The sequence below is a fragment of the Oryx dammah genome, unplaced genomic scaffold (assembly GCF_014754425.2).
Source record: "Oryx dammah isolate SB20612 unplaced genomic scaffold, SCBI_Odam_1.1 HiC_scaffold_29, whole genome shotgun sequence".
NCBI classification, from domain to species: domain Eukaryota; kingdom Metazoa; phylum Chordata; class Mammalia; order Artiodactyla; family Bovidae; genus Oryx; species Oryx dammah.
Window position 1 is genome coordinate 7,538,183 of NW_024070213.1, and position 27,321 is coordinate 7,565,503.

General features: G+C 58.5%; 1 protein-coding gene across 1 annotated transcript; it reads left to right on the forward strand.

The window, feature by feature from the left end:
• The first annotated feature begins 389 nt into the window (after positions 1–389).
• RANGAP1 (Ran GTPase activating protein 1) lies at positions 390–27,321 on the forward strand. Its single transcript, XM_040233219.1, has 16 exons — positions 390–675; positions 2,927–3,076; positions 7,719–7,846; positions 10,477–10,536; positions 12,766–12,945; positions 14,987–15,121; positions 17,087–17,245; positions 18,238–18,351; positions 18,762–18,861; positions 18,942–19,026; positions 20,243–20,408; positions 21,424–21,543; positions 23,012–23,114; positions 24,110–24,198; positions 24,451–24,572; positions 26,321–27,321. Exons 2-16 carry the CDS (start codon positions 2,965–2,967, stop codon positions 26,388–26,390), a joined length of 1,743 nt encoding a protein of 580 aa, XP_040089153.1. The 5' UTR covers positions 390–675; positions 2,927–2,964; the 3' UTR covers positions 26,391–27,321.

A 27,321-nucleotide genomic window follows, 5' to 3' on the forward strand; every position in this document is an offset into this window, starting at 1 on the left:
TAGGAAATGGACACCTCTTAGGTTGCGGAACAGATTGAGCTTCGAATCTCCGCCAGCACCAGCCTTTGTCAATAAAGTTACGTGAACGTGAACATTTCCGGAAGGGTGGAGCCGGCCCGGCCTCAAGGCATTTAGGGAATTGTAGTTACCCTGGGAGTTCGCGGTTCAACGCCGCCCAGCGGCCTCCGGGAGAAAGAGCCAGAAGCCGCAAAAGGGAGGGCACAGAGGGACCTAGCGGAGGCGCCGGGACGCCGCGCGGGTGTTATGGAAATGGTAGTTCGCGGGCGCGACTCTGCGGCGTCTAGCCGCTCCCCGCGCAGGAGAAGCGGACTACCATACCCGACAGGCCGCGCGCGCGGGGGTAGGGGAAGCCGGGCCGGGCCTCCGACAAATCAAATCGAAGGAAAGAAACTGCCGGCTTTCAAAATCCACCTCCCTCCGCCATCATCCGCCGCCGTACGGGGAGCAGGTGGTGTCGGAGGTGCGAGCGGAGAGAAGCGGTTGGGCAAAGCTGACGGACATCTACCGGTGGGGCTGAGCATCGGGAGCGCCGGACCGGAGGCGGCGACCCCGATCTGACCTGACCTGACCTGACCCGGACCCTAAATCCGTCCGCGCCCGCCGGACGCACGCGCGCACTCCGGTCGCCCCACGCGGCGGCGCAGCCTGTGTACGGTAGGGTCGGGGATCCCTTTCCTTTCCTTGTCACCTGCCCGGGGATACAGGCGGGGGTGGCGCGGCGCTGGAACCGGGCGAGGAAGGTGTGGCGCTTTCTCCGTGCCCCCCTCCGCTTTCATCCCCTGTGCCCTCGACCGCCGAGCGCCGAGCCGGGTGGGAGTTGGGGCGCTGTCCCTTTTCCCAAGCGGCGAGGCTGAAGCTTAAGAGAGGGCGTCAGGCCCACCCGGCTCGCCCAGCCGGCAGCGGCGTCCCCTGTTCGCGTCGGTGTCAATCCGAGGGCGGTGAACGTCCGCCTGGGATCCCGGATGGGGCTCTGGTGCGGCCCCGCCTGTCATTGGCGTCCCCAACTCGCGCGTCGCTCTCCCGCCGCCGCCTCGCAAGAGGCCCATACCCGCCGAGGACCTGGGCTGGTGCTGCCGCAGCCCCGGGGACCCGCGTGAGTCACTGCCGACGCTGGGCAGGAGTGGTGGATGTGCACGGAGGCAAATGTGCCAGGCTCCTGCTAGGGAGGGAGAGGAGATTTTTGCGTTTACTTCGCCGCTGGCCCTTTGCAGACCTTGGACCAGTCAGTTCATCTCTCTGTGTTCCTATTTCATCTGGACGCCTCACCACCGTTTTTCTAGCCTTAAATTGTCCCAAACCAGAATTACAAGGAGTGGGGTGGTGGTGTTGACAGGCTATTTTATGTTCAGTTTCATCCCCTCGTTCATTCTTGAAGCAGCTTTGAGATTCCCAGCCTCACGCAGCAGATAGAGTGATCCTGTCAGAACATAACTCACATCACAGTCCCTCTTCTGCTAGAAACCCTCCAGTGGCTCCCTTTGTCATTCAGAGTAAAAGCTTTAGTTCTTAAACTGGCCTTTGTGACTGGGGCCTCTTGTTAATTCTCTTTATCTCTTACCTCTTTTCTCCTTCCCTCTCTGTGTTCCAGCCCCACTGGCCTCCTTGCACTTCCTCTGACCCCCACTTCCCCCACAAGAGCCTTTGCAAGAATGTTCTTCCCCCAGATATCTGCGTGGGTCAGTCCCCAATATCCTTCAAGTCTTTGTTTCTTTCTTGATAATACCTTCTCTAAGACTCTTGAGAATCCCCCTAGATTGCAGGGAGATCAAACCAGTCAATCCTAAAGGAAATCAGTCCTGAATATTCATTGGAAGGGCTGAAGCTGAAGCCCCAGTACTTTGGCCACCTGATGTGAAGAACTGACTCCTTGGAAAAGACCCCGATGCTGGGAAATACTGAAGGCAGGAGAAGGGGACAACAGAGGACAAGATGGTTGGATGGCGTCACCGACTCAATGGACATGAGTTTGAGCAAGCTGCAGGAGACGGCAAAGGACAGGGAACCCTGGTGTGCTCCAGTCCATGGGGTTGCAAACAGTTGGACACTACTAAGCGACTGAACAACAACCACCACTCTATTTTAGATTAAATCCATTCCCCCCTCCCAAGAGAAAAGGAAAACAGCAAAGCTTCTTACCCCTTTTCCTGTTTATTTTTTTTCTTATCACTGTCTGAGACACTAAATAACCTTGTTCTTCCTGATCACCCATTCCTCTTTGGGGAAATGTAGTGATCTTTTCTGCCAGTCTGCTGAACTACAGGCTGGAAGCTCCTTTTTTTTCAACAACTCTGTCCTCAGTCTGTTGTGATGGTGGCTATTGTGATGTAGAGACCTCTGGTCACCTAGGAACCCCTGAGGTCTGGCTGCCATGAGCTGCCCAGTCTCCTGGCCATGGTTGAAACCAGCTGTGCAGTAGGCTGTGCCCTGTGCCCCACCCCCCAGAGTCATGCCAGTGAGGGCAGTGGGGCATTCTTTGGGATGGATAACCTGGATCCCATAGCCATCCGTGTCCTGTTTGAGGAATGGGACCCTCAAACAGAGAGCTCCCAACATGATCAGGCAGGTGTGTGCTCTGGGGAGACTCTACATAGCCATCAGACTGGGACTTGACTGCCATTCCCTGGGGACTCAGTGGTCAACTCACATGGCTCTGCTTGGTACCCTGCCTGGGGCAGTTGAGCAGAGGAGGGCTTGTAGTGGGACAGTAACTCTGCAGAGGTTGAAACCTTTGCCCTTTTAGAACTCTTTCTTGCTCAGTGTTGTTTTTATTTCTCCCAGTGGTTTAGCGCTTGGGATTTCCTTATCCTGGGAGGTGGGATCAGGCAGCTGAAATGGTCCTACCCGGCCTTCCCCAACCTGGAGATGCCCAGAGATCCTCTCTCTTAATGCACTTTGACCTCTTCAGTCTGCAGATTTCCAGGGGAGCCCACCAACGCAGCCACCATGGCCTCTGAAGATATTGCCAAGCTAGCAGAGACACTTGCTAAGACCCAGGTGGCCGGGGGACAACTGAGTTTCAAGGGCAAGAGCCTCAAACTCAATACTGCGGATGATGGTGAGTCCCCATGTGGACTGGCCCTGGAGGGACAGGGAACAAGCGAGAGAGCGCCTCCTCGTCCCACTTGTCAGGCCCAATTAGCTTCATGATCACACTCGTCCTAGCCCAGTGAGGCTTGAAGATGTTTTGTCCATGAGCACGTGGTGGGCATCCCTGCCGGTAGCTTCAGGCCGGCAGATGGGAAGGGCCTTTTGGGGGGAATGGTCGGCATTGAGGGACCATAGTGAGCTGCAGTCCCAGGATCCAGCCCTGATTTCTTACTTTAGATCCACCCCTACATTCACCACACGGTCCAGAGCTGGTCTGGGAATAGTCGTTGCCTTCCCGAGAGCGGGAAGGTTCTGAGCACTGCACCCCCGAGAGCAGTGAGGCTGCATGAAAGGACAGTCCAGGGGTTTCCCTGGCGGTCCAGTGGTTAAGACTCTGCCCTTCCACTGCAGGGGCCATAGGTTCAATCCCTGGTCAGGGAACTAAGATCCCACATGCTGTGCGTGTGCAGTGCAGGCCAGAAAAAAGAGAGAGACTCTGGGCCCTCCTGGGAGTCTCGTCCATGCCGTGAATGCCCCTGGGGGAGGGATGGATGTGCCTGTCTGTGAACAGGCATCAGGACTGGGCAGAACTAGAAGCAGAATGCAGACCCTGTCTTTGCTTCCGTGGCCAGAGTATGGCTGGCACGGATCCACCCCGAATCCCGGGCATCTGGAAGTGAAGGCGCCTGCATCGGGGCCTCTTGAGGTTCCGGCCCAACCAGAGAAACTGGTCTGGACTGGCCTGGTTGTGCTGGTGTACAGGCGGGCTGGCGCCCATCCTCCAGGTCAGAGACCGCTTGAGTCCTTGCACGTTCCTAACATCTCTGTAGGGCCCTAATCTTAGAGTTCCTCCCTGTGCCTTATCACTTTCGATCCTTGCATCACCCCTGGGGAAGGGAGGTAAACATGTTGCCGTTTAATAAATAAAGAGTAAAGGACTCGGGAGTCTTTAGTAACTTATTTGTCTGCAGTAACTTCCTCAAGGTGCTGTAGCCCTGAATAGCAGAGCCAGGATTCCATCGGAGGTACAGCGGAGTCCCTGGTCTGGTGTGTCTCAGTGTACATTCAGCCCATCTCAGTAAACGTGAATTTGCTATTAAATGCTGGTCGTTAACACTGGGTCAGGTAGTCTTCAGTGCTGTACAAAGAGTGTCTCCATTTATCCCCCCCGAAAAGGTCTGGAGGTAGGTTTCACCCCATTTTGAAAATTGGGAAGTTGAGGCCTAGGGAGGGTCATGATAGGACTTTCCTAAGGCCCAGCTCTAAGCAGTGGAGCTGGGAAGAAAATTCAGGTTTGTCTGCTCCCAAAATCGAAGTACGTAACCACTTCATTGGCTCAGACTGGACGTGCCGCCTCCCGCTTTGGCGGTCACTAGGGATGGGCAGCTTAGAGCCCGAGCCTCTGAGGAGCTCCTGACCTGGAGTAGGAGTGAGGTCCTCAGACAGCCAACAGGAGAGGGATGAAACACACTCTCAGAGACATGGAAGAGCTCTGGGAAGTAAGGTTGGGGAAGGGAGCATTGTTTTCCACTTAGGGAGAGGCTTAGGAGGGCTCCAGAAGTCCCCAAGGATGAGCAGACACTTGAATGAGAGTGGGCACCACAGGCAGGAGAACCATGTGATTGGGTCAGGAGCTGGGACACACAGGGTGGGCTTGAGAGAAAAGAAGTCAGAATCCCAGAAGGAGCCCTGGGCAGAGGCCCTTGAGTGCTGTATCAAGGGGCCTGGTGGCCTGATCGTGAGCCCAGAAAAGGCCTCTGTCTTGGCTGGGAGTGAGCAGGTGAGGTCCAGGGAAGGCCATGAGGCCATTGATTAGAACTAGGCCCAAAACTTGGAAAACAAAGAACTAGGTCCTTGTCTCTCCTCACTGAGTCATGCAAGGACCAAAGTAAGGCCTTGCTGCCTTAGGTAGCAGAGCCCCTGGGACTTGTTCCTTTGTGAGGCAGTCGAGGCTGAAAAGAGAAACCCCTTCCACACAGCCTGGTGACAGTTGGTGGTTAGTCAGGGCCAGTTGGGGCCCATCCCTGGCCTGTTTTTAAGTTCTGCGTAAAGTAACTCTGGATTGCCGGTCAAGTGAGAGGCAACCCGGCTGTGAGCCCCACCCTCTCTCGTCCCTGCCCTTTCCATTTGGGTGCTCTTCCTTGCACGCTCACTCTGTGGCTCCCTGGCTAAGCTCATGGCAAGCACAGTGCTTTCCGGTCTCTGTACCTGTGTCACATACTCGGCCTCCCCTGGGGCCCTGGCATCTCTCGCCTCACTCTGAGGACAGTAAACATTCCCGTGAACAGCCATCTTCCCTCCTGGTGAGCCGGCCGTTCCCTGGATGTTAGGGGGACACCCTGTTGGAGCAGGTCTTCCAAAGGGCTGAGAGGCCACGCCAGCCCTGCCCCTGAGTGCCAGCTGCAGAAGCGGCCTGGACACCTGGCGCTCTGGAGTTGCAGCTCCAAAGGGGGAGAGGGGTTCGGGGGTTTCTCTGCCGAGGTCCCCCTGTGTGAAGTCTGTGGTTGTGCGCAGAAGCAAGGCTTTGGGGAGCAGCACATGCGTTCATTTTGGGAAAACCAGTCTGAAGCTCAGCGTTGCCATTTCCCCTGAACTCCTGGGCAGAGTGGCTTCATTCTTTGAAGCCCCAGCTACCTTCCTAGGAAATGGGAGGCTCGTACTTGTCCAGCCTTTCTTGTCATAAAATGAATGCTGGTCACTACTCTCTAGCTGTGTGACCTTCACAGGCACTTCCTTACCTCAGGTCACTCAACAAGACCAGACCTGTCAGTAACAACCTTAGGAGATGTGGTGGCAGTGAGCAGAGGCAAAGTGAGAAGAGGAAAGGCCCTTTCTTCACAAACCGATGACCCAGTGAGGAAGCTGGTATTAATAAAGTCTCTGTAATGATCAAGTATCCATTCAGGGACCTCCCTGGCAGTCCAGTGGATAAGACTCCACACAGTCCATCCCAGCTAAGATCCAGCATACTGCACAACAGGGCCGAAAGAAAAACTGACCTGGTTGGAGGTAGCAAGGGTTTCCGAGGAGGTGCTGCTGTTGTGGGGGGCGGGAGGGGGAAGAGGAGGAAGACAGGCGCACGGGGAGACCCCCACCTCTCCCCCAACTCTGACAGCTTCTCAGGGAGCCCCTTAGAGGCTGCAGGTCACGAACTTTCACTTTTAAAACTGTTTATTTGTTGGGCTGCACCGGGTCTTCATTGTAGCTGTAGTCTGTGGGATCTAGTTCCCTGACCAGGGATCGAACCCAGGCCCCCTGCATTGGGAATTTCTTAACCACTGGAGCACCAGGGAAGTCCTAGCATATCACAGACTTTCTGACAACCCTTCTGTGGTTGTCATAGCCTAGAAGGTCGTGCTCCCCTCTTCTCTCTCACACTCCCCACCAGGTTACCCCAGTCCATCCTGTGCCAGCCAGACTAGATTTGTCTTTCATGTAACCTGCGTGGTTTCTTGAGATTATAAAATTAATACGTGCTCATTGTAGCATACAGAAGCATTGAAAGAAGGGGGGGAAGTTATCTTCATTATAACACAGCCCAGGGACGTAATTACTGTTAATTTTGATGCTTTTTTTTTTCAAGTTTTGTGTTTTTTTCCCAAACATATAGTTGAGTTCCTCTTTTTTTTTTTTTTTTTTTTTAAGTAATTGGGATCATAATTACAGATACTTAAAAAGCTGCTTTCTAACCAGACACATTGAGAGTACATTGAACAGATGCTGGGAAAACACAGATTGAGCCAGAATCCCACCACCTGGAGATAACTGCTTTAACGTCTGGTTTCTAAAACTTATTGTGTGTGTGTGTGCGCGCGCGCTTGCTTGCGTGTAGGAGAATTCATACAACGTTTTCAAGTCAGGTAAACACCTCTGTTGCCATTCATAGTGACATCAGTGTGACTATTTATATCACACGCCCCAGTGAATTAACCTGCCCTCCGTTGATTGGCATTTAGAGCGTATGGGATTTTTCATCACAATAAAGCAGCGCTCCGATGCAGACGCCAGCCCGAGTCCCTCACCCTAGATGCCTGTGTGCTGCCTCCCTGCCCTGCTGGGGTTCTCCCCTTCTTGGCAGGTTCCACCCACACCACCCGCAGGGTGCCCCGAGCACCTTCTTCACCCACACCGGTCAGTTCCTCTTTTCCCTTGGTTCCCAAGCCTTGCATACATTACTTGTTTTAACACTCATTACAGAGGAATTGTAACTCAGATGGTAAAGAATCTGCCTACAATGCAGGAGATCCGGGTTCGACTCCTGTGTCGGGAAGATCCTCTGGAGAAGGGAATGGCTGGCCACTCAAGTATTTTTGCCTGGAGAATCCCATGGACAGGGGAGCCTGGCAGGGCACAGTCCATGGGGTCTCAAAGAGTCAGACACGACTGAGCGACTAACTGCTAACGACTTCAGAGGAATTGTCCGCATAGCCACGTGCCTGCTGTACTGTGAGCCTGTCTGAGTCCCCTTGGTGAGCTGGGCCTGGCACCCAGGAGGCGCACCGTAGCCCTTGGAGTCGTGAGGGATGAGGTGGTTGCTGGGCCTCAGCTCCTGCATCTGTGGCCCATGACTCCAGAAGTCTGAGATTCTGATTTTTTTGGTCCCTGGGCAGCCAAAGACGTGATTAAGGAGATTGAAGACTTTGATGGCTTAGAGGCCCTGCGCCTGGAGGGCAACACGGTGGGCGTGGAGGCAGCCAGGGTCATCGCCAAGGCCTTGGAGAAGAAGTCGGAGCTGAAGGTGAGGTTGGGGGCGAGCAGGCCCAGCCTGGTTGGGGACAGGCCCCCGCTCACACACTGCCCCCCTGCAGGTGCCTGTGTCCAGCCCCTCCTGGGCCCTGGGGTGGTCACCTCAGGGCCCAGCGCCAGCTGGGGCCCCTCTGCCCGTGTGATGTGTCTGCTAGAGCCCGGCAGTCACAGACCCGGAGAAGGTGTCAAGAGGTTAAGAGGTTTACTGGGTCACGTGAGAAAGGGAAAAAGGAAAGAGCAGAGCTGGAGAGAGCCTGCAGCTCGTGTCGCAGGTCTGGGAGCTCTTCTGACAGGTGCTCAGCCCAGCCTCGGAAAAGACTCCTCAGCAAAGACTGCCCCTCGGAGGAGGCAGGTTTGGGACAGAAACGGCCTACACCTCAGCTCAGGTGCAGGTGGTTGGAAGGCTGCTTACTGGGGGCCTTCTAGCTGCCCTTCTCACAGCCAAATGGCTGGTCCTTTCTTGAAGGTTAGACGCAAGCGCTGCCCTTCCTTAGCCAACCCAGAGATTCTTCTGTTTTGGTGTTTGTCAGCGAGTTCCTCTGAATGCTGGTCCTTCAGCATGCTCTGTGAGAGAAGTGCTGTCATAAAGCTGTGTCTCCCATCTTGTGAGTCAAGGGAATTGAGGCCTCAGAGCGGCTGAGTCAGCCTCCCCAGAACCTGCTGCTGGTCAGAGGCTGAGCTGTGCTCACATTTCCAAGTCCAGCACACGTTCCGTGGCCCCGAGGGCTTTCTGAAAGGGAAGGCAGACGAGGCCAGGGCCGCGAGGGGAAGCGGAGGGCCCCGAGCTGGTCAACGGCGTGGCCCCTGATGTTTGTGTCTTCAGGAGGATCACGGTTAGGTTAACAGACAGCCAAGGCAGGGCTGCTTCTGCTATTCTGCCCAGGGCCTGTCCTTTGCCTGCGCATGAGCTGGGACTTTTTTTGTGAAGGAACTCTGCTCTCCTGGGTGATCCCTGAAGGACAGGAACAGAGGAGACGTGCCTGCAGCTGAGCCTAGGCATCCATTGGCTGCAGGCTGCACTGCCTGGCCTTGCATGGCGTTTGGGCTCCTTGATGCAGAGGAGTTTTTCCTCCGTGGGTGGTTGCCATGGTGACCACAGGCCAGCTGGAGTGAGAGCGCTTGAGCTGTGGGAATAGGGCCCGTTTTGCATCCCCTTGTGCAGACCCAGGGCTTTGAATCACCTCACTGCAGAGTCTCAAGCTTGCCTCTCTGCAGGAAGAAGCTGAGGGTGTTGGAGCAGCGGCCGGGGCAGAGGTGCCCGTGGCACCGGTGCCCTTCTGGGCATAGCACTGAGGTGAGATAAGATGGTAGCTCCACTCCTGTGGCGCCTCACATGTTAGGTATTGCCAGGTGAGCGAAGGGTGACCCAGGCTCTCAACTGCTGTGCTGCCCACCTGGAGATGAGTGAGGCCTGAAGCCTGTTTCAGAGAGAAGATGCTGGGGGTCAGTCAGGGAGTGGCAGGCCTGGGTCAGCTGAGCCAGGACTCGAAGGCAGCCGCATGCCCTAGAGTCCCTGTCCTCAGCCCGTTAGAGCTGGGCTGGGGAAGCTTCCGGATGAGAACACTGTCTGTAGGGAGGTGCCTAGGCTGGAGCTGCTGGTTCTGATCCCACACACCTGCGTACAGGTGTAGAATGTGTCAAATGTCATTTGCAGAGGTGTTAGTGATTTGCTTTATTGGAGGATGTGAGAGTTTTGCCAACATCAGCTTCTTTAGTGCTTAATGTTGGGTCTAGTTCATACATGTTGAGGCCTGGGTTTCAGGGGAGAGTTGCTTCTCCTGTGTCCATTTTTCTGAGGGTTGGCCAGGAAAGGCGAGAGCTGCCAGGGGTGATATTTTAAGTGGACACAGACCTAGCGTTAGAGTTAGGGCTGTGTGCTGGGAGCCTCAACTCTGCTCCCCAGCATGGTATGTGACCCAGCCACGTGGCCACTGCTTTTGTGATATTTAACTGGTATGGCCTTTAAATCAGCTCACTTGGAAGTAATTTAAAAGCAAACGCTATCTCTTCTCTAACTGGAAAATCACATCCCTTACTGCAAAGGAAATCAGTGTCATTAAATTCTAGTTCGAGGTCGCTGCCGTGTAAAGGGTCTGAACCTGAAGCCTTCTCTCCCTTTGTTAAAAAGGCAGATGAGCTGGAAGTCGGGGCATGGGTGAGACTCACCAACCCCAAACCAAACCTGTCTCCTGGAGGTGGTAAGGAGAGTTGAAAAGAGAGTAATTTCTTCACTGCTGGGTTCTGTATTATCTCGTTTCCATTCCTCCACTCTCCAAGATCATGCCCTGTGCTGCTATGGCCCACACCACGGGGGAGAATTGGACTGGGAAGGAGCACTGGGCCAGGAGTCTGGTGTCTTGGTCCTGGTCCTTCCGCTTGCCTTGCCGGGGGGCCAGGGGCCAGTCCCCTCCCTCTCAGCCTGATTACTTTTTTTTCTGAGAATCAAAGGGTTGGACAGATGGAGGGTTTTCCTGACACTGCTGCTGATCCCCGTGGTCCTTTCCTCTGGGGCCTCCAGGTCCTGTCAGCGTCCATCACAGCTGGTCCCAAGTCCATGGGGGTAAGGGGCTGTCTGAAGGCCACCTCCAAGGGTTTCGGCTAACTCTCTTTTTCCTTCCAAAGCGATGCCACTGGAGCGACATGTTCACGGGAAGGCTGCGGTCGGAGATTCCTCCCGCCCTGGTGAGTGAAGGCGACCTCTGCTTGCAACCTGGGCCGCAGGGACCCCTTTAGCACCTCCCAGGACTTCCCCTCACAGCCTCCTCTTTGTGGAGGCTGAGAGTGCCCTGGGGGTGGCTGAGATTGTGCCATGGCAGCCAGGTGAGCACAGTCGCTGTCTGTGTCCTGATAAGCAGGTGGCAGTACACGCGGTGATGGGGAGCCAGAAGTGAGGACTCGGGGTCCCTGGGAGACTGGGTGGCCCAGTGACAGGAAGTACAGCAGAGACCTGAGCTCAGAGATTTCGCCTACAAGCAGCGTAGGTCTCCTCCCCAGATGGTTATCCCCTCATCCCAGCCCCTCCTTCTCTGCATCCTGAGGTCCCTCTCGACTTGACTCTGCACATAGGCTGCCCTGTCTTCCTCCGGCCCCTCCCTTTCTCCAATGCCACTCTTTCTGCTTTGGTTCTCATCAGGGGTGCCTTCTCTCTGCCTGTTTTCCATTTCCCCATTCCTGGGGCTCAGCTTGGCTTGGGTGGCGCTCCCAGCCTGTGTGCATATGTGGGAGGCGTTGGAGGGTCACAGGACCCAACGTGGCTTGCCTGGGGCTCAAGGGGAGGGGGCGGGGCTGGCAGCCTCCCAGCGAGGCCTCCCAGCACGGGGTGCCCTCGGCAAGGTTCCGGTCCTATCTTCTCAGGCTTCCGATCAGCCAGCACCGGGCCTCCTAAGATGCCAGCACTAGCTTCATCTCTAAAGCATTTCTGTCCAATAGACAGTTAAGGGCCAACCAGGATGGGACAGCTGTCCCCATGGGGATGCTGGAGGGCGGGCTCCCTGGGTGGGAGGTTGATGGAGCCCCGGCAGAGTTGCTCAAGCTTGATACCAGCCCCCAAGGGTGGACAGGAACCAGGGGCGGCTAGGATTCAGAGTGCAGGTTAAGTGAATTGATGTGTGTGCAGAAGGATTTTGAGTTAGAAAAGTTGAAGGAGACTGACTGGTGAGATCCTGGCTAGGCGCCTCTGCGCTGTTGTCTTACCTACATTTTAGCCTTTAATCTTCTCAAGTTCTGCAGAAGGCATGATTTCCATACTAAACTTACAGTGAGAGCAAGTCTCAGAAACAGGAATACGAATTTGGGGTCAGGGAATGGCGTGAAATGCAGGAAGGGTGGAGTGGTGTAAAGGGAGGGCTTGAGCCTCTGACTGCCTAAGGGCTGAGGTCAGTTGCAGCCCGATCACTAGGGCTGGGCTTTCTTCAGCGGGGTAGGGGGGAGCCAGAGAATGGCCCTTCGTTGTCGATCTGGGGTTGGGGGCCGTGGAAACTGCCTCAGCTGCCCTGTCCATCGCCGGATCAAGGGCAGTGTCTTCCCCACGCCTGCCACCTTGAACCCCTGCCCTCTCCATGCCCAGCCCTGGCAGAGCCGCCTCGCCCCACCCACTTGTCCTGGGGAACTTCGGTGTCCCAGCCTGGCAGGTTCCGGGAGAGCTCAGCGCCTTCTGGCCACATCTGGTCCTGAGCTGAGTCAGGGAATGGGGCACCCACCCCGGGTGCTCAGTCACTGCTGGAAACCCTGGGGCATCAGTGGTTCTTCCTCCCCTCCCCGTCCAGTGAACCCGTCTCTGCAGGTCCCCCCTCCGTCTGTGAGAACCCAGCCGAGACTCAGTTTCCCCTCCACCACCTCTCATCACACTGGCCCCCGCAGCCTCTCCTGTTGCCTGGATCCCTGTCTCACACCTCGGGTGGGACTCAGCCTCCAGCCTCCCTCCGCCTGTCTGCCCTCCCCAGGTCTGGGGCCCTGTCTTCTGTACCCCTCATGTGCCTCCAAGCCCACTGTGCTCAGGCCCCAGTTCACAGTTCTTGGCCTGGCGCCTGCCTGAGTTGACCCCCGCCTCTCGTGGAGGCTTGTCCCCAGACACATAGCTTGCTGCTTTGTGCTGTGTCCCTCTGCTCCTGGGTTTACTACTGGCTGGAACTTCCTCATATTCTATGATTGGCTGCTGCTCGTCCAGACTGAGCTCAGATGTGGCCTCCTGCAGGAAGCTTTCCCCGATGACTAAGCCCCAGGCTGCAGCTGAATTAAGAGTCCTCTGCAGGGTTTTCAGTCTGATGTAACATGGTCAGCTCTGTACTGAAATGGTCTGTGTCTCTGCCAGGTCCCCACCTGCCAGATGCCCCCCGAGGGCAGGAAGGGCCTGGCACAGAAGTAGCACCTGGTCCCTGTCTGTGAAACTGACACGAGCTCCTCTGTGCCCAGATCTCTCTCGGGGAGGGACTCATCACGGCCGGGGCCCAGCTGGTGGAGCTGGACCTGAGTGACAATGCCTTCGGGCCTGATGGCGTGCGAGGCTTCGAGGCCCTGCTCAAGAGCTCCGCCTGCTTCACGCTGCACGAACTCAAGCTCAACAACTGTGGCATGGGCATCGGTGGTGGCAAGGTGGGTGCAGCCGCTCCCTCCCCCACATCCCTGTGTCCTCTGCCTTCCTCCCTGCCCGGTCCCCTGCTACGTCTGCATCCGCCTGGAGTATGTGCCCTTGGCTACCCACTGTCTGGGATGGTTCGCCTCTTGTTTTTCTCTTCAAAGGACAAAGGCCTCAAAGGCAGCAGCCTATGGCCAGTGGGGAGAGGAGATGGATCTGTGAGGGTGGGGTTGCCAAGCAACCATCCTCAGTTCTGTGTTGCCTTGGCAACCCACAGGCAGTATTGCAGACGTGCGCCAACCTGCTGGCTCTGCAGAGCACAGGATTTGGGCATCACCAGACCCGCTGTGCCCTCAGAACAGCTGCCAGAGCCATGTGAGGCCTGGCGTGTGCAGTGGCGGAGGGAGCCCAGAGCGAGGGGCCACTCAGGGAGGCCCGGGCACAGCTCACCTCTGTCCCTGGTCAGAGCCTTGCCCAGGGTGCCTCCCCTGTCCTGCCAGCAACGAGGCTGGCCAGTGCAGACGGGCCGGGGAGGCCAGTCTTGATTATTCTCTTCTTGGCCCATTCTGGCTGCTTCTGGCCCAGCTTCTAGAAAGGCCAAGCGCCGGTCTGCATTCCCATTCTCCTTCCCTCACCGTCTGACCAAAAAGAACAGGGGGCCAGGACTTAGGAACTGACAGCAAACAGGGACGTCTTCTCTTTGAAGACGTGTCACTGTAATTCTCCCCGCTTACTGAGAGGTAGGTGGCACTGTCCCTGCCTTTTCAGGTAGTGGCACTTGAGCTTAGAGCTCTTGGGCTGAGCGCCTCAGATGATGTAGCTAGCGTGGGCCAGGTGTGGGATTTGAGCCAGCATCCCCGTGGCCGGTCAGAGCAGCAGGAGGCCTGTGTGTGCTTGAGGTGGCCTGGGCTGAGGAGCCACAATGGCCTGCCCCGCTCATGGCCTGTCGCCTCCTGCCCCGTGGGAAGGTGGGCAGCTCACACTGGGCTGTCTCAGCCCGCACACCTCCGGTCTAGGGGCAGTAAGCTGTGTGTTAAGGCAACAGTGTTTGCCTCACCGCAGGAGACCAGTCCAGCCCCACCCGGAGTAGAGCCGCCTCTGCAGATCCCTCAGGCTGGCCTGTAGCAGGAGTCACTGGGCTCTGACCTGAGCACACGCCCAACCCCCGCCGTCGCGGGGTCAAGCTGGCGGTGTCCCGGGTCCTGTATGTGCCCCAGAGTAGAGCTGTGTGCAGCCACACTGACCCGGCTGCCTCATTGTAGAGCAAGGCTAATATCTTCTGTCTCCCGGCTGGTTTTGAGGGTGAATGAGGTGTGAAAGCACCTTGGCCGGGAGCACTCAGAGCCTAGCAGGTGTGTGTAAGCGTCTCTGCTGCTGCGCTGCCCAAGAACCATTTATATTCTCTATACTGCGGTCTCTCCACTTCCAACCCACCAGCCGACTGGTATTTGTGACCTCTTGCTCTGTTGGTGTCTCTAGATAGAGGCCGCCTCCTGGCACCACCCCAGGGTCAGGGCAAACCAGGTTTTAGGTTTTTACCCCCAGCAGCTGAGCCCCCGCTGTATGGCTGGTCGGAGCCTGAGCGGGTGTCAGATGGGTCATGGTGGGGTGAGCCCTGCCCTCTTCGCTGGCTCCCCTGAGGCCTTGCGGAGCATGGAGGAGATGCCAGAAGGTTCGGGTTCTGTCCAGGGTGTGCCGCTTGCGTGGTATCTGCGGGAAAGTTTATGTCTCTTTCTGAGCCCGAGTTTCTTCAGCCAGAGTGTGGGAGTCGTGATGGTGCCCACCTGACAGAGGGTCCTGACGCTGAAGTGGGCTGACCACGAAGCCCCTTGCCCACATCACTCGGTGTTGGTGTCTCCCTCTCCCCGTCCCTACCATGGGGCTAAGCCCCACAGGATGACGGGACAGGCGGACACAGAGGTGGATGTCACAGCCCCTGTTCCTGCAAACTGCTGGGCCCAGCTGAGGGGCTTGCTGCTGAGCCATTCCTCGTCCCATATCCACCCGGGCTGTGGCTGGTGCGGCACATTGAAGACCAGGGCCTCCTGCCTCCCCCAGATACTGGCAGCAGCTCTGACCGAGTGTCATCGGAAGTCCAGTGCCCAAGGCAAGCCACTGGCACTGAAGGTCTTCGTGGCTGGCAGAAACCGTCTGGAGAATGACGGAGCCACCGCCTTGGCAGAAGCTTTCGGGGTGAGTGGTTTCTGCCCTCCCTGCCCTGGGGCGGGTTGAGCCTGGCCGGCCGACGCTAGAACTTGGCCAAGAGACCTCGGGCGGCTCGCCTCCCCCTCTGAGACTGCTAGCTCATCCTCTTGGGACAGGATCCTTATCACTCGGGTCTGAAAGGTGGTGTGATCCGCCTTCTGGGGTGAATCATCAGTGCTGTTTGTGACCTGCCAGGCTGGGGAACGAGCGGCAATGCCAGAGCAGCGTTGAGTGCTGACCCCGGCTTGTGGGGTCGCAGTCTCTGGCTCCAGTGAGAAGGGCACTGGGATGGAGCCCATGAAACTGGCCCATGAGCCCCGGAGGAGGGCGGGAGCAGCCCCTGGAGCGGGTGCTCTCAGGTGTCCCTTCAGGGCAGGGCGTCTTAGCTCAGCTCCGTGGACTTCCCCGGCAGCTCAGTGGTAAAGAGACTGCCTACTAATGCAGGAGACACAGGAGACTGGGTTCGATCCCTGGGTCAGGAAGATCCCCTCGAGTAGGAAATGGCAACCCGCGCCAATATTCTTGCCTGGAAAATCCCACGGACAGAGGAGCCTGGTGGGCTACGGTCCATGGTGTTGCACAGAGTTGGACATGACTGAGCATGCCCGCTGTGGGACCCCACTGGTCTGTGAATAGAGCTCAGGAAGGCTTTGAACGCGGCCAGGGGGATATTGCATGATTGTTTCACTACCAGAGCTAATAAAATGCAGCATTTACCTTCTATGGTGAATGTGGACAGTAAACTTCAGCTTTAGAAATTCTTGTGGCTTTGTTACCAGGAGAAATCACAGGTATCTTCGTGTCAAATGATAGCAGTTGTGAATAGACAGAATTATTTGTTTCTCATACATTAAGGTTAATGGTACACCAAGGTCTTATTATCCGTTGGTTTAAGAGGTATGTGTATGACCACAGCAGACATTTAGGCAGTTTTGTAAATGTTTTGATACTTGTCTTCCAGTTGAATTGATTTGTTATTCTGTATAATTTAGCTTAAAATTTAAAAACATCCAGAAGGGGAGCCCTGGGGCTTTACCAGGTTGCCCGATGGTCCGTGGCACAGAAAATATTAAGAGCCCTGACTTGGAATGTGCCTCAGTTGGGCTGCCTGTGTTCATTTGTGAATCCCCATGCTGTGCTGGGCGCCCAGAGCCGACAAGGTGCCTGGGTACAGAGTTAGGCCAGGCCTGTCCTCAGTCCCTCCAGGGTGGTGTTGGAGACTGGGACGTGGGCCTCTCCTTGAGATCTTGGGGGCTGTTGGGATGCAGACAGGAAGGTGGCTTTGACACTTCAGAGGGATGAACACTGTGAGAGGGGAAGGATAAGGCGCTCTGGGGGCAGAGAGGAAGAGTGCTGGGTTGTGCTGGGGGGTTTGGGGTAGGGCAATCCAGGAAGTCTTCCTGGGGGTGGAGGCATCCAAAATGAGAGCTATTGAACACGAGGATCAGCCTGTCAAGAAAATGCCAGCAAAAGGAGGAGACAGAGTGTTCCAGGCAGAGAAAAGGAGGTGAGGGAAGGCTGGAGTGAGGGAGTTCACTAGGTTCAGTAGCCCCCTCACTCCCAGAAAAGGATGCAGAACATGGGCTGCCACTCATACTCTGTAAATAAGGCAGCAGGACCCCCATAAAGAAAGGCCAAGCGGCGCTGCATTATACAGAGCAGGGCCTGGGCTGACTGCACGCCAGAGCCCAGGGTCCCTGCAGAGACACCAGTGCTCAGAGCTGTGTGGCCCTGGGCAAGTTACTTAGCCCCTCTGATCTCAGTCATCTGTCTGGTGACAGTCCTAATCCCAGGTAGGTCTCCCTCGTGAGACTGGAGAGGATCAGGTGTGGTCGTGCCCCTCGGACAAGCCCCTCCCATGCCTGGTGGGTGGTACTGCCCTCTTGCCCGCGGGGTGTCCCCCGGCCCCGCCCCCACCTCGGGGCCCACTGCTCTCCCTCCTGCCCCCCGCAGATCATCGGGACTCTGGAGGAGGTCCACATGCCCCAGAACGGGATCAACCACCCCGGCGTCACTGCCCTGGCCCAAGCCTTCGCCATCAACCCCTTGCTGCGAGTCATCAACCTGAACGACAACACCTTCACCGAGAAGGGCGCCGTGGCCATGGCCAAGGTGAGGGGTGCAGCAGGGCCGGAGTGGGCCATGGGGGCCAGGCCTGGTGGCTGTCTTTTCTGTGCACCCGTCGGCAGGTGGCTGCTCTCCCCCCGGCCCACCCACCTCGTGTGTATCCTGTGGCTTTAGCCACATGCACGTGTCCTGAACGGGCAACTGTCACCAGGGGGCCTGGGCTCTGGGGGCAGCTCTGTGTGTCTGCGCTGCCCCATCCTGAGCGGCCTCCATGTGGCCGCAGCTGTTGGTGCTGATTTTGTTCTCAGAGGCCACATAGAGGCTGCTTCTCATCGATTCTTTCCTCAGCTGTTTATTGAGCCCCTGTCTAGTGCTCAGCGCTGCACCAAGTGTAGGCCACACAGAGCTGAGTCCGAGACTGCCTTCAAGGAGCCCCAAGGGCGAGGAGGGGAGGAAGGAGCCACTCAGCCGTGAGCACAGTGGCTGCTAGGCGTCGGGGCCGCTGGGTGGGAGACACTGCTGCTCCCGTCAACCTCAGAGGCCTGCATGACCCACGGGAGTCTGGCAGGCCTGCTGTGGGGTCTTAAAGATGTTCACAGGCGTTGGGGAGCACACAGGGAGTTCCAGCCAGACGCGGGGCAGGCTTCCTGAAAGAGGCCATCTTGTGGCCAAGTTCTCCAGGACAAGTGAACTTTGTGTGGACAGGGAGGGCAGGAGGGGTGTTTTGGGCAAAGGAGTCAGCAGCCCATGGGCAGGCCAGAGACAGGAGTGACCCTTGCTCCATTGGTCCTGGTGTGACCAGGCCGGGGGTCAGGGTGTGTCTGAGGGCTGGGGGATGGAGGGGGCCTTGCTGACTCCTCGAGACTTCCCGTGAGTAATAGGGAGCCCTGGAGGGGGCTTAGCCAGAGGCCAGGAGGCCTCCCGGGGGCAACAGGAAGAGCTGATGAGGCAACTGGACTGGGTGCAGAGTGACAGGGTGCGATGGGGTGTGACGCTGGCTCGAGGGCCTCACCCTGGTCCCCCACCTCCTCCTACAGACGCTGAAGACCTTGCGGCAGGTGGAGGTGATCAACTTCGGGGACTGCCTGGTGCGTTCCAAGGGCGCCGTCGCCATCGCAGACGCCATCCGCGGGGGCCTGCCGAAGCTGAAGGTGCTGGCCGACCCCCTGCCTCCTCGCTCCGGGGTCCAGGCTCCCCCGTGCCCAGGGTGACAGCTGTGCGGGGAGCAGGGTTCAGGCCTGTCAAGGCAGGTGGGCCTGGCTTCATAGCCCGGCCCTTCCACCTCCTCCTCCCCCAGTGACTCTGCAAGTCTCTTCACCCCTCCAAGCTAGGGTTTCTGACTTTTCAAAGAGAAGAAGAGCGACTCGGGTTGTTGCGGTTTAGTGGGAGTCGTTGGGTGAATAGCATTCCTTTTGTTGTGGCGACGTTCTATCTGGCCGGACAGAGTCTGCCTCAAACCCTCACCTGGGGAAGTGGAGGCTCCTAACCCCCGTGTCTCCTGGTCCCCCTGTCTCCTGGCTCCTGTGTCTGCCTGCCTCTACCCCTTCCCATCATCTTTTAGGAGCTGAACTTGTCATTCGGTGAGATCAAGAGAGAGGCTGCTCTGTCTGTTGCTGAGGCCGTGGCAGACAAGATGGAACTGGAGAAACTGGACCTCAATGGTAGGAGGAGGGTGGCCTTGGCCCCAGCCTGCTCGGTGGGCCCCACCCCGTGCTGACCCCTGGCCCCTCCCCGCGAGCAGGCAACATGCTGGGAGAAGAAGGCTGTGAGCAGCTGCAGGAAGTGCTGGAAGGCTTCAACATGGCCGCGGTGCTGGCGTCCCTCAGGTGGGGGGTCTGGGTTCCCGGATTCTTCGTTCCTCCCTTTATTCATTCAGAAAACATGGGTGGAGTCCCTGTGGTGTGCCAGGTACCATGCTGGGCATTAGGGGATCGACAGCGAGACAGTCAAAGTTCTGACTTGTGAGGCCTTGTTGCCGTGGACGAGGGATCAAGGAATGAGACAATGATAATTGAGTGATCGCGTGTAAATATCACAGGGACATAGAGAGGCTGAGAGTAGTCACCCTATCGAGCGGGAGGGTCGGGGAGGCCTCCCAAGGGACGTGCTTCGATCTGAGGTGATGTTACGCGGGGCAGCAGTGATGTGGGGTGCAGTGGCCGTGGGATGGGCCCGGGCTGTTCCTGAGACCAGTCTTGGAGGTCGACTGGAGGAGGCAGAGGTTGATGCAGGAGCGGGGGTCTTCTGGGTCTGAGGGGCGGGGGGCTGCCTCCTCTGTCTGGACGGGAGCTGGCTCGGCAGTCAGCACCTGTCTCCGCCTGCCTCTCTGATCTCTAGATGGGCGTCATTCCCGTCAGGCCCTCCGTCGCATCCCACCAGGGCCAGGCCCCGTGCTGCTGCAAGACCTAGGCCAGGAAGGGCTAGGCCCTGAGGGTCCCTGGATTCTTCGTTCCTCCCTTTATTCATTCAGAAAACATGGGTGGAGTCCCTGTGATGTGCCGGGCACCATGCTGGGCATTAGGGGATCGACAGCGAGACAGTCAAAGTTCTGACTTGTGAGGCCTTGTTGCCGTGGGCGAGGGATCAAGGAATGAGACAATGATAATCAAGTGATCTAGAAGCCCTAGGCCATGAGGGCCCCCCCAGTCCAGGAGAAGTGGAACAGGCTTCATCAGAGGCAGGGCGGCCCCCTCGCTCTGCCTTGACCATAGTTTCCCGTGGTCAGCAAGACATGGGTGGCACCGTCCTGGGCGTCTCAGCGTGGGCAGTGTTCCCACCCGGCCCTGGGCCCCAGCTGTGACAGAGTGCTTCCTTTCCTCCGTCTCCCCCGTGGGACTGCGGGTTCTTTGGGACGAGGACAAGATGCAGCGCAGGAGTCCCTGTGGGATGGGCCTCCAGGTGACTCCCGGGTCCCCAATCCGGGACAGCTGCTCCCCGGCCCTCCCTGCCCGGCTCCTGCCCGGCTGGGGTCTGTGGGTTCTTGGGGCCAACGTGGGCCACTGGGCAGGGAGGGGTCTGCTTCAGCCAGACCTCCCTTTGCAGTGATGATGAGGGTGAGGATGACGAGGAGGAGGATGACGAGGACGAGGAGGAGGAAGGAGAAGAGGAGGAGGAGGAAGAGGAGGAGGAGGAAGAGGAGCCACAGCAAGAAGAGCGGGGCGAGGAGTCGAACGCACCTTCAAGGAGGGGCCAGGGCCCGGACGGCGGGGTGAGTCCTGCAGGCCAGAGCCCCGCCCCGGGTCCCAGGGCCCTGAGACCGCTCCCCCGGGGTGGGGTGTGTCTTGGTCACAGGACTGCAGACTTGTTCTGCCTGTGCACTTCCACGTGGAAAAGGGGAAATCACCCCAGTGCAGCTGCGTTTATCTGTCCTTAACCCCAGTACGGACATGTCTGCTCATTTATAACTTATCCACACGTACACTGCTGCTGCGTGGCGTGCAGTAGACTGCTGAACAGCATGGGTGTGCCCTGCACGAGCCCACTTCTGTGTGGATGTCTGCGGTAACTGAACTGCAGTGCGGCTCTGTGATCTGCCGTTGGTTGAATCTGTGGGTGTAGAACCTCAGACACAGAGGTCAACTGTAAAGTCATACCTGGGTTTTCAGTTGTGCTGGAGGCATATAAGTGTTTCTAAAAGAGTAAGGTAAAAAACAGGCAGAAATGGAAATTCGTTTTCCTCCCCATCTTGGTGACCCCTAGGGATGGTCCCCATTCTGGAGACGGTGGCCGGGTTGTGACCCAGCTTGGATACTTGGTGTCCCTTTCCCGGCCAGGAGGCATGTCTGTTCCCTCAGCTTCCCAAGTAAAGCTTCTGGGGGACTTTGGGTTGGGCACAGAGGGCCACGCTATGTTGAATGTGGCTTACTGTCCATTGTGATGGCCAGGCGCCTCTGGTGACCGCAGACAATGGTCATCCCAGTTAAGACAGTAGCTCCTGGCGGGGCCCCTTGAGCCCTGGAGTCATTTCTGCAGTATCTCATGTCATCCCAAGGATCCCCTTGGCCTCACCAGGCTCTTGGAGTCTGAAGGAAGTGCTTGCCCACGCCCCGGAGGCTCCTACGTGAAGAGCTGACCAGGGGCAGCTTCTGCAGGCCCCTCACCCTTGGGGAACTGGGGGAAATTCTGGACTCTGAGCCTTGAGCGGCCCGAGTGAGGGGCATCCTTTGGGGCGAGGAGTCTGGACGTGGACCTCTCCAGAGCCACCTGTGCTGCCTGTTCCCCAGGAACCAGCTCCTGTCCTATCCTCCCCGCCTCCCGCAGACGTCTCCACCTTCCTGGCCTTCCCCTCCCCGGAGAAGCTGCTGCGCCTCGGGCCCAAGAGCTCCGTGCTGATAGCCCAGCAGGTAACAGCACCACTGACGCCAGCCCGCTCGGGCCTCGGCCGCTAGAGCTGCCGGAGCGGAGGTTCCAGCGCAGTTCGGGGTTGGGCGGGGGCGGGGCTGCCAAGCGCCATATCTAATGCACAGTCGTGTAATGAGCGTGACCAGCGCTGGCACAGGTCTGCGCACACTGTGGACACAACTTGGGCTGCAAGGAAGGGTAGGCCTGGGGCGTCTCAGTGGTAACTGGGGTTTGGGAATTTTCACAGGACTGTCATGGGAGCACACGGTTAGGCTTCCCTCTGCACGTCCTGTAGGACCAGCTGCTTCTAGAACGGCTCTCCTGCCCCAGGCCCCTGAGCAGGTCCCAGGCTGCTCACTTGTTCGTTGTTGGGGCATAACTCATTCTTGCTGAGGTGATTACCAAGCACCCTGAGCTCAACAGCGCACAGTGCCTGTCTGCTCCCCCTGCTCTGAGCACTTGACATGATTTTATTCAACCTTCTTGGCACCTCAGAATGTAGACCCTTCTACTGTCATTTGACAGATGGGAAAGCTGAGGCTGCACGTTTGTGTTTTTTACACAAATGAAAGCTCGTGGCAGCTGTGGTGAGCAAGTCTGTTGATGCCGCGGTTGCAGCCGCGTTTGCTCGCTCGGTGTCTCTGTCCCATTTTGGTATTTCTCACAGTGTTTCACACCTTACACTGACAAAAGATCATGACTTTCTGAAGGCTCAGATGACAGCATGTTCTAGTAAGAATGTGTTTGAGTTAACGTGCGTGCTTTGTTAGACATGATGCTACTGCACACTTCATAGACCAACACACAGGGAGACCCAAAGTTCACATGACTGGCTTTACTGCGGTATTTGCTTTATTGTTGTGGTCTGGAACCAAGCCCACAGTATCTCTGAGGTGTGTCTAGAAGAAATAAAAGGGGCCACTCGCAGAGTTGGCTTGATATTTTGGCTTTTTATTGCCCTCTTATGTTCTTCTGTAATCTTTTTTTTTCCTGTAATCTGTTTTTCCCCCATGGTAAATGAGATCTATATGATGCAGACCTCCGTGTGGTCAGACTTTCACTGAACACCATTCATTGTTTTCTGTGTCAGTACAACTCTTCTCACTCCCTTTATGTCAGTGAACAGATGTAGCACTTAACCCATCCACAGTTTCTGTGGATTGCCAGTATTTCCGCTTTTCCTCTGTTGTCGGTTAAGCTGAGGCAGGTTTCCTTTCGTGTGAACGTCATTTGCATGCTGGATTATTTCACTGACTGCAAGAGGGGGTCCCTGGAGACAGTGGTTTTTAGCGTGTACACTCACCGTGGGTGCTGCACACCTGTGGTGGCCGGGCCCCTGCCGCCTCTGGGGGGACAGCGCGTCCCTGCCGAGCAAAGGCCCGTGTCCTGCCAAGGCCTCCTCTAGCCAGAGGCAGGTGCCCACGTCTGTCAAGTTCCCTGGTGACCAGCCGTTGTCTCCTGTGTCCTCAGACTGACACGTCTGACCCGGAGAAGGTGGTCTCTGCCTTCCTGAAGGTGTCCTCCGTGTTCAAGGACGAAGCCTCGGTGCGGACGGCTGTGCAGGACGCAGTAGGTGCGTGCGGGGGCGGCCCGGACAGCTGCGGCCTCTTCGCTGCCCCGGGCTCAGCTCAGAGCACTGCCCTCCCATCTGTTCTCTGTCAGGTTCTCGCCGTAGCTCGGGCCGGGTGCTTGCCTCTCTGTTTTTTGCAGATGGGGAGCCTGAGGCCCTTCCCAAAGCCATACAGTTCTATACGGTGAGAACTCGGGCCAGGTGGCGCCCTCTGCAGGAAGGTCAGACCTCTCCAAGGAGGGGTGATGAGAGCTGAACCCTGTCCCCGCCTCCGAGCTGCTGCACACACCATCCCCTCCACCCGCAGGTCCCCACGCCTTCCCCAGGCTTTCGAGGGTCTCTGGTTCTGTTGGGACCCTCTCTCGCCACCCCAGCCTCTCAGTTCCTCTCCTCACAGCACCTCTCACCTTCCACCTTGCCAGTGTTTGAGCCGCCAGGTTGGGCCAGGCAGGGAAGGGAGGACAGGCTGGAAGTGATTGGAGAAGTGGGTGACGCTTGGTGGGCTGGTGGAGGGGAAGCTGGGAGGGGCCAGGCGGGGGTCTCTGTGTCTGCTCCCTGAGGGCCCACCCCTCCCTCCTGGGGCATTTGTGGGGACAAGTTGCCTGAATTCTGTTTCCCAGAACAGACTCGCACAGGAGCAGGGGCTCATGGGGGTCCCTGCAGGGCCTTGGCCACACCACCTCCTCCTTCCCCATCCATTCCCCAACCCCCCACCTCCAGAGACCAGCTGAAACTGCCCCAGGGTGACCTGCCTCACCTCATCTCTGCCCACGCCCGTTCCACCTGAGGCCAGGCCAGGCCCAGGCGTCCCTGTGGGGGCAGGAGGGGGGTTGAGCCCTTCCCCTGGTGCTGGCTGTTCCCGCCGTGTGGCTGCTGCGGCCACGTCCACCTCCTGATGTGACAGGAGGCACGGCCAGCCTGTGTGACAGGAGGCAGGGCCAGCCTGTGTGCCCGGGGGCCACATGACCTAAGTCCTCTGGACTGCTTCTGCCTTGCAGATGCTTTGATGAAGAAGGCCTTCAGCTCGTCCGCCTTCAACTCCAACGCCTTCCTCACCCGGCTGCTCATCCACATGGGGCTGCTCAAGGTGCGCAGATGGAACATGGCCCAGGCAGGGGCTGCAGCCCAACATCCGGCCCCTTGAGTCCTGCTGGGGCTGCTCGCCCACTGTCCCCAGGCCTGGGTCTGCTTAAGCAGGCTCGGCCTTCATGAGGGGATGTGGGATTCAGCTTGATCACGGCCATGGGGCGCTCTCAGCAGGGGTGGGTCGGGGGAGACCTGGCGTCCCCCAGGTGACCTTGACACTCACCCAGCCTTCTGCTGTGCGTCTGTCTCACAGAGTGAAGACAAGATCAAGGCCGTCGCCAACCTGTACGGCCCCCTGATGGCGCTGACCCACGTAGTGCAGCAGGACTACTTCCCCAAGGCCCTTGCCCCCCTGCTGCTGGCGTTCATGACCAAGTGAGTGTGCCCCCACCGGCCCATGTGCCCAGTGTCCGTGTCCCCAGCCTGGCCACATGGGCCTCCCAGGCTCTTGGCATCTGTGTTTGAATCTCACTAGGCCTGGCCAGCTGAGGACACGGCTCGGGCACAGTATCTTCCCTGAGAGTGGGGACACGGTAGTGGCCCCGTCTTGCAGACAAGGCAGTGAACACCGGGTCAGAGGGGGGTCTGCCCATGTCTTGCTGCTGACCCGGGCTCCGTGCCTGGCAGCATCCGGGGAGCAGTTCTGTGTCCATTCCGTCAGCAGCCTAGGCCAAGGGGGCCTTGTCCTGGAGGTCCTGGGCCTGGTAGGGTGCTGGCCACGGTCGAGGAACAAGGAGCCTCCCGACCTCAGGGCCCAGCAGGGGTATGGTGGGGTGGGAGGCCCGTCCCTGCCCTCACTGAGGCCCTGTGTGGCCCCTAGCCGAGCCCCTGCTTCCCCAGGCCTCAGTCTCCCATCTGCCAAACTGAGGCGTGGGTGAGGCTATCTCCGAGGCTCTGACCACACTTCCGGTGAAGCCAGGACCTTGGAATGTGGGAGGGTCCAAGGAGAAAGGAGGGGCCCCCACCTTGGGGGACACATGACATCGATGGGCCCCCAGGCATCAGTCGAGGCACCTAGAGCTTGTGAGGGAGTATGTGGGGCGGCCTGCGTGGGCGGGGCGAGGAGCACCCACCAGCCCCCAGCACCCAGTTGGTGCCTTGGCCTCTGCCGCTTGGCATCTCGGCTGCCTCCGTGGTCCGGCCTGACGCCCTCGCTGTGTCCGCCTGCCCCTGCCATCACACACCGCCCCTCCACCCCCTGCCCCACCCCAGACCTCCCCTTGCGCTGCAGCTGCTCCTCTGCCGAAGCCCAGAGCAACTCCGAGCCCTGGGCGTGGTCTCGTGCGGACCGCCAGCCCGAGGTGTGCGTTCTCCGCACCCGTCCCTGCCGCAGGAGCCGCTGCCGCAGGCTGTCCAGAGTGTCCCCAGCCGCCACCCCCGGCTGCCCGTGTCCTTCCAGGCCTTGGTTGGGACTGTCGTCTCTGTTCTCCTGTCGTCCTTTTCTGGGCCTTGGGCTGGGCATGGACCCCGAACCCCTAGAAGACACCCTCGCCTGCTGGTCAGTGACAGATTGCCTCCTCCCGGCTTGTTGCCGGCCCTCCAGTGCAGGCCTCAACGTATCCACGTCAGAAGAGGGGGGCTCGGGCCTGACAGGTGACTGTGGGGGTCACGTGTGCTCCCTTCCCTCAGCTCCAGCCCAGGGCTCTGGGGTCCAGGCCCAGCCTGCACCAGGCAAGGCATCCATGGCTTTTGGTCCTGGCTGCTCCCCCGGTTCTCTGTCCCCCTGAGCACCTCACTAGTTTCTTTCTTGGCAGCGGAACTAATGATCTGTGGCTCTCGGGCCCAGCTGGGACTCCCATGGTCCAGTCGCTCACAAGGACCAGTGGCTGAGGAAGGCTCCCTGGCCCTGTGCCCGCTGGAGAAGCCTGGGAGAGCCTGTCTGGCGGAGAGGAGGCCAGGTTCCCAGCCCGGTGCCAGCTCGGGGCCGTGTAGCCTCGGGTGCCTCCCCCACCCCTACCTGTAAAGGCAGGAGCTGACGTCCCCGTTGCAGAGTTGTCGTGAAAATTAGAAAACCCGAGTGTGGTGTGTGTTCTGGGTAGCATCACAGCTGGGAAGCTGGCGCTGCACAGCCAGAGCTTCCTGGGTCCAGAGGAGCCTGCCTGCTGACCCTTCTCTCCCCGCAGGCCCAACGGCGCCCTGGAATCCTGCTCCTTCGCCCGCCACAATCTCCTGCAGACGCTGTACAAGGTCTAGATGCCCAGCTGGCCTTGCCCGCCCCTCGCCTGGACCATGACTCGGGAAGGGACTCAGCTGAAAGACTCTGGCCGGCGGCAGGGACGGGCTTTGTCTCGCGTATCGTGTCTCCCGAGTGTGTGTGTCAGTGTGGCGTACGTGCAGGAGTGTGCTTCTGGTCGGGGTTTGAGTTTCTCATGTCTCCTTGCCGGACTCGCCCTGGTCCCGCTGGAGCGGAGCTGATGGCCCCCAGGCGCCAGGGCTGCTGGTTGCTGTGCCATTAAAGCTGCCGTGTCTGAGGACGCTCTGCTCTCTGCGCAGGCGCCAGGCCCCAGCGGCTGTCCCCCTGCCTGCCTTCCTTGCCCCCGGTGTGGGCCACACCAGGCCTGGGCCGCTGCTGCCCGGGTGTGTCCTGCCTGGGGCTGCTCGCTCAGGGCTGCTCTGCTTCCTGTCGCCAGGCCTGGCTCCTCTGGCCACCCTGCCCTCCCGTCCACCCTGCTCTGTGCGGCCCCTCAGCCTGCAGGGCTGGGACCGCTCTGGGGCCACGGGGTGGGGCTGGCAGAGGGCAAGACTGGGTGTGGGGGTCCGGCCACACCGCGTGGGTGGGAAGGGAAGCCGGGGGCACGCGTGAGGGTCTGGGAGCTGGACTCACCTGGGCAGTGCTAGCTCTGCACCACGTGCGGGCCGCTGAGGTGTCTGGGCGTGGCCTAGGAACCCCGGTGGAGAGGTGGGGGTCTGGGCAGGCCCACACCTGTTATCCAGCGGCGCGGGCAGGGACAGGGCCTGCTGGGGCCTGCGGGCCTGGTGCCGGGGCGAGGTTGGGGCTGGGCCGGGCTGAAGGGCCCTGCAGCACTCCGTGCTTTCCCCATGTGCTCTGTGTGTGTCTGGGCTGTGCCCGGGGCTTCACAAATAAAGTGTGGCAGCAGTGAAGACTGAGAAGCGTTTCCCCTAA